This window comes from Macrobrachium rosenbergii, chromosome 9 (genome assembly GCF_040412425.1).
Source record: "Macrobrachium rosenbergii isolate ZJJX-2024 chromosome 9, ASM4041242v1, whole genome shotgun sequence".
In the NCBI taxonomy this organism is placed as follows: domain Eukaryota; kingdom Metazoa; phylum Arthropoda; class Malacostraca; order Decapoda; family Palaemonidae; genus Macrobrachium; species Macrobrachium rosenbergii.
In genome coordinates this window covers 18617662-18619896 of record NC_089749.1, presented here as the reverse complement: position 1 = coordinate 18619896, position 2235 = coordinate 18617662, and the positions used below count along the sequence as shown (strand labels likewise).

Genomic DNA, 2235 nt, shown 5'->3' with positions numbered 1-2235 from the left:
AAAAAAATGGAACCACGCAGTTCTGATTCTCCATTTCGCCGAAGTGGGACAGAAAAGAGCAAGTTACCAGCCTTAAAATCTAGATGGGCAAAAGGAAATGATGAAAAACAGAAGAAGGAAAAAAGAACTGTAGACCCATGTGTTATTTACGTATTGTTTTGTCCTAAATAACAACATACATCAACTTTTGTCTGAGCAGAAATTCGAAATAAAAGATTGATACCTCATCTGCTGATCAGGAACTGGTGCCGTGGCTCATTTGCAGAGTAGTTTACTAGGTCCACGTACTGGAAGGTCAGCCCCCTTAGCTGAGGTCAAGAAAAGGGAACTAGGCTAGCAACCTCATCCCTGAAGACTTTTTGAGAACCGAAGTTTCTATTCTTCTGATGCTAACTCTTCTAATAGGGGGTAAATGTCGTATATATATATATATATATATATATATATATACGGACAATAGTTTATATATATATATATATATATATATATATATATATATATATATATATACATATATATATATATATTATATATATATATATATATATATATATATATATATATATATATATATACATACAGTATATATACAGTGTGTGTGTGTGTCTTTGTGGTCCAGTGGTTACCAGCATAATCACCAACGAGAGATCCATTTTCGAACGAGTGAAACACCTAAGGAGTGAATCAGTCACCTGATCATTTTTAAGCTTTGTTGGGTCACTGCCAAGGTAGAAAAGGGCATGGGGGGCTATGAAGAACCTCTTTCCAAAAGGCTGGCTGTTAACTGGAAGTTTAACTCGGCTTCGTTAGACCTACACAGGAGGGTGATCAACTTTGCACTGAATTCTATCACACCAACGGCCTTCATTTATCTCCATCTGACACACAATTGCTTGCTTCCTAAAAGACTTCTCTACTGTCTCTACCCAGCATTTTCTAAGTCCTCAGCTTCTTTGCCAAAACATTCTGATTTGTCTCTTAACCTAACTCTTCATTTTCATATTGCTCCATTTCTGTCTCCCTCAGCCCTTCTTACCCCATAATTACATCACAATGCATTCAAAATTATTTTTTATTTTATTTGCAATCATAAATCTAGGCTGACTTTCAGAAAGGAGAGTCGGCTCACCAATCCTTTCCTACACTCCAGCTCTGGCCTCCACAGACACGCTAGGTTTCTTCTCTATCTTTTGCATACATCCTACTACCTAGCTTCCTTCTATTTTGCTGCTTATCTCTTCTCTTACTTTATCATCATATATATGTTCACTCCCAAACACCTGTACGAAACCACTATTTCCATTTTCTTCTTATCCACATCATTACTCATCTTTCCTACCTCTTGGTTTCTATTTGCCCCCATACTCTTTCTCTCATGTATTTTTTTCTTCAAGTTCTTTTACTACTTTATGTGGTTTCTCTTCATTATTCCAGTTATCACAATATTGTTCAAACATCAACCACTTCACACTTCATTCGGTACTTTATTGCACTTTTATTGCATATTATTTGCATATATATGAATGTATATAAAAAGAGAACTGAATATATATATATATCGTATATATATATGTATGTGTGTATGTGTATACATATACATGAACAACACTATACGTAACAAAAATATACAGAAATAAACGCGTGAATTACGAAGACTAATGCCGGACGAATCTCAAAAGTATATATAAAAAGGATAAAAGAAACGCGAAGTCACTCCAAGCGACAAATATTCAGAGGTCAATGTCATTCCTAGATACAAGTGGGTGTGGTTGAAAAAGGCGAAGAAAGGATGTTAGTCGTTGCTTCTCTCTCTCTCTCTCTCTCTCTCTCTCTCTCTCTCTCTCTCCTCTCTCTCTGTGATCGATGTATAAAAGGTAAAACATGATCTCAGGTTGTCACAAGACAGACAGCCTTCCTCCCGTTGATACCAACAATACCTGTAGTCATGATGAGAGGATTGGTGGTAAGATTTTAGTTCGCCTGACTTTCAGTGTTTGGCAATAGTTTTTTGTTTTGGATTTGGTTTTTCCAGAGATATAAACATAGTCCTTTTTATTCAAGGAAAATCTTATTCTTATGTTTGTTTCTGCTTTCTTATCTGTAATAGGAATAGTTTTTTTATAGTCCACTCAGTTGCTTTAGAATATTCTTGTTACATATTTTAGTGTGCAATGCTCAAAGTTTTATTTATTTACTTTTTTATGTTAAAAAGTGCATAATTTAGTTTCATATATA

At 34.9% G+C, this 2235-nt stretch overlaps 1 protein-coding gene across 1 annotated transcript in view; it reads left to right on the top strand.

Annotated features, from left to right (window-relative positions):
• Positions 1-1903: 1903 nt before the first annotated feature.
• LOC136842072 (WAG22 antigen-like) overlaps positions 1904-2235 on the top strand; it is a 3092-nt gene continuing 2760 nt past the window's right edge. The window contains exon 1 of the mRNA XM_067109454.1: positions 1904-1963. Coding sequence (XP_066965555.1) covers positions 1946-1963 — 18 coding nt within the window. The 5' untranslated portion in view covers positions 1904-1945. The remainder of the gene's footprint in view (positions 1964-2235) is intronic.